The sequence below is a fragment of the Sinocyclocheilus grahami genome, unplaced genomic scaffold (assembly GCF_001515645.1).
Source record: "Sinocyclocheilus grahami isolate Dianchi unplaced genomic scaffold, SAMN03320097.WGS_v1.1 scaffold782.1, whole genome shotgun sequence".
NCBI classification, from domain to species: domain Eukaryota; kingdom Metazoa; phylum Chordata; class Actinopteri; order Cypriniformes; family Cyprinidae; genus Sinocyclocheilus; species Sinocyclocheilus grahami.
In genome coordinates, this window is record NW_015505961.1 from 188,118 (window position 1) to 191,780 (window position 3,663).

The 3,663-nt window shown below is 27.2% G+C and overlaps 1 protein-coding gene across 1 annotated transcript in view; it reads left to right on the forward strand.

Moving 5' to 3' along the window:
• fbn2b (fibrillin 2b) overlaps positions 1 to 3,663 on the forward strand; it is an 86,374-nt gene that overhangs the window by 64,088 nt on the left and 18,623 nt on the right. The window contains exons 45-48 of the mRNA XM_016246061.1: positions 1,307 to 1,459; positions 2,881 to 2,943; positions 3,027 to 3,152; positions 3,402 to 3,521. Coding sequence (XP_016101547.1) covers positions 1,307 to 1,459; positions 2,881 to 2,943; positions 3,027 to 3,152; positions 3,402 to 3,521 — 462 coding nt within the window. The remainder of the gene's footprint in view (positions 1 to 1,306; positions 1,460 to 2,880; positions 2,944 to 3,026; positions 3,153 to 3,401; positions 3,522 to 3,663) is intronic.

Here is a 3,663-nt window from a genome sequence, read left to right on the forward strand (position 1 = left end):
TAGCAAACAATGGAGCGCACTCTGCTGGACAAACTAAGTAATTACGCCATTCAGAAGCATTTAATCTGCATTATATGTTCTGTAAAAAACAATGGTCATATCGGCAGCATATTCACCGATACCGATATATCTGCGACATGCTCATATCGGCCGATAAATTAAATATATTTATATATAATATAATAATATATATACATGTAAATATTTTCAAAATATATGCTGTGTGTGTGTCTTTATATGTACATAATATATATACACAGCACACACACATATATTATGTAAACAAAAACTTGTATTTTGGATGCGATTAATCGTTTGACAGCACTAGTTTAAATTCAATTTTATGGTACAATTTATAACTGTTATTTTATTTTAATAAAGTCATGTTTAATTAGTTGTACTTTAGTGTAAAATTGATAAATAAATAAACTATAAATGTTCCATATATATGTTTGTTAAAATATTTATATTTTGCAATTGCAATTTTTTCTAAGATGTATTTAACATGTTTTTTTTTACATAAAATATTTATAAGATTTAAAAATGTCATACATTTTTAAAGTTTTATTTAATTAATAAATCATTTTCAATTTCATATATTTTTTTATATAATTAATAAATTAATAATGCAATAACGATTAATAAACAAATTTTAGTAATTTAAATTTGCATCATTCAATCTAACAAAAATTGAATTATTTATTAAAAATAGTTTTATATAATTAATAATTCATTCTACATTTTATAAGAAAAATTTTAGTAATTTTGCTGATTTAATTTAATGAAGTGTTTTGTATAATTAAGATTTTAAAATATTATTATGTCAAACTAAAGTATAAATATGTATGAATATTTCATTTTTTTTTATTTATTATAGAACACTAATACTTCATGTATTTTCTATAATGTTTCATATATGTTGCCATTAATAAAAAATTTATTTACATAAAGTAGGGTGTTTTATTAGTTGTACTTCATGTACATTTATAAATGAAGTATTAATATTCATAAATATCAATAGGTTTAAACACTGATATTCTGCAATTGCATTAGATGATATAGGGTGTTGTTGATATTAGTTGTATTTAGCATTAATGTATGCGTTACGTAAAATATTTATAAAAAATATTATTTTATTATATTTAAATAATTTTTATACAATATGTTGTCATTTATAATGATGATTTTATGTGTATAAAGTAGTAGAAATTAAATCAAAATATGAATCACTTTGAAGTGAGGTATATTACTGTATTTAGCAGCTCTGTGTATTTTCCTCACATGAATGTGTGTGTTTTGTGGTCAGACACGCGCGAGAGCTTCTGCTTCACGCGGTTTGAAGCGGGCAAATGCTCCGTTCCCAAACCGCTCAACACCACCAAAGCCAAGTGCTGCTGCAGCCTGCTGCCGGGCGAGGGATGGGGCGACCCCTGCGAGCTGTGTCCGCGCGAGACCGAGGGTAACTGAACAAAACTATTCAGCTAGTTCAGAAAAACTGCTTTGTAGCATTGATACATCATTCGAATTATTACAGATACATTTTTGTTATTTTAATCGTTTAATTTAACATAAAAAGCTTTAAGAATTTAAGACAGTCATCTCGTATATTAATACATTTCTACATTCTATTAAAACATTTTTTATATTATTTTATCATTTAACAAAAAACAATAGTTTCATGAAAATGTAGCTAGATTAAATAATTTAGTAGTGTTTTACGTAATTAATAGTTCTAATTTTAATAAATTTTAGTCATTTTAATTTTGATCATTTAAAATCAAGTTTCATGAAAATGTAACTAAATTAAATTATTTAATGTTTTATATAATTCATAAACCATTCTAAGTTTAATACATTTTAGTTATTTTAATTTTGATCATTTAAAATTTGTAATATTATTTGATCATTATTTGATCATTCAATTTAACAAAAAAAAAACAGTAGTTTCAGGAGAATTTTACTAAATTAAATAATTTAATAATGTTTTATATGATTCATATATCGTTCTGTTTAATACATTTGTCATTTAAATTTTTATCATTTAAAATTTGTAATATTATTTGATCATTTAATTTAACAAAAAACAAACAAACAGTGGTTTCATGAAAATGTAACTAAATTAAATAATTTAATTATGTTTTATATAATTCATAAACCGTTCTAAGTTTAATACATTTTAGTCATTTTCATTTGGATCATTTAACAAAACAATGTTAATACTTTAATACAGTTGTTTTGTATAATTAATAAATTGTTCTCATATGCAACAATAAATAATAATTTCATTTAAAAAGCTTAATTAATAAAATATAAAAAATTTTGTATACATTTGAGTCATTTTAATGTTGATCATTTAATGCAACAAAAAAGGTAAATTAGTTATTTAATATAAAAGAAATCATTGTCAGTTTTATAAAATAAATAGTAATTTGGTAATTTTGACCATTTAATTGAACAAAATGTTGAATAATTTAATACAGGTTTTTTTTCTATAAAATTTGTCTTTTTATTGTTTAATTTAACAGAAAGATGAATAATACTAATTGTTTATATAATTATTAAATAGTTAATTTTATAACAACAATGTAGTAATCCTAATTTTGGTCATTTAACCTAACAGAGTTGAATAATTTAATTTAAAAAAAATAGTTAGTTAATAAATAAATAGTTAATAAATCATTTCTAACTTTTACTTTTTAATCATTTAATTCAATATAAAATGTATTTAAAAAAAAAAGTTTTATATAATTTAGATTGTAATATTTTAGTATGTCAAAGTAAATGTAATTTAATAATCACACTTATGAGAAATCAGACCCTTCATGTCTCCGTATGTATTTTTAAATATCAGAGTAATTTTGTGGCGTTTTTCTCCCGCAGCTGCGTTCCACACGTTGTGTCCCTATGGTCACGAGGCTGTCCCGCGACCCGAGGGACGCGAGGGTGAGAAAACTGTTTAAACCCTGTCAACTAAAGCACGTTTCCTTCCCACAATCCCCGTCCTAACGTCCCGTGTACCTCCGCAGACATGAACGAGTGCGTGGAGAACCCGGGCATCTGCGGGAACGGCCAGTGCATCAACACCGACGGCTCGTTCCGCTGCGAGTGTCCCTTCGGGTACAACCTCGACTACACCGGCATCAACTGCGTGGGTGAGTTCACCAGAAAACTACGCAAACTCACGTTCATTGAGACGAGTTCTGCTTCTGACTGGCTAAAAGTGTCCCAGTTAACCTCAATTCACTCTGCTCTCGCTGTTCTCGATGACTGCGGGAAGGTTGTGGGTTCAAATCCCTTAGTTTACGACTTAATAAAAGTAAAGTATCAAGCAAATGATGAACTAGCTAGTTATGTGGGTTATTAACGGCACCTTTCTGATGGTCTGATGGTTGATTGGACAGATACGGACGAGTGCTCGATCGGAAACCCCTGTGGAAACGGCACGTGCTCAAACGTTCCTGGTGGCTTTGAGTGTTCCTGTCAGGAGGGATTCGAACCCGGACCCATGATGACCTGTGAAGGTACGGACAGGAGATAAACTACACTGTATTCCACAATAAAAATGAATAATAAAGAAATTACAACAGTTTTACAGACATACACGTATTTTTATATTAAAAATACAATATATATATATATAATTTTTTTTTTTTTTTTTTTTTA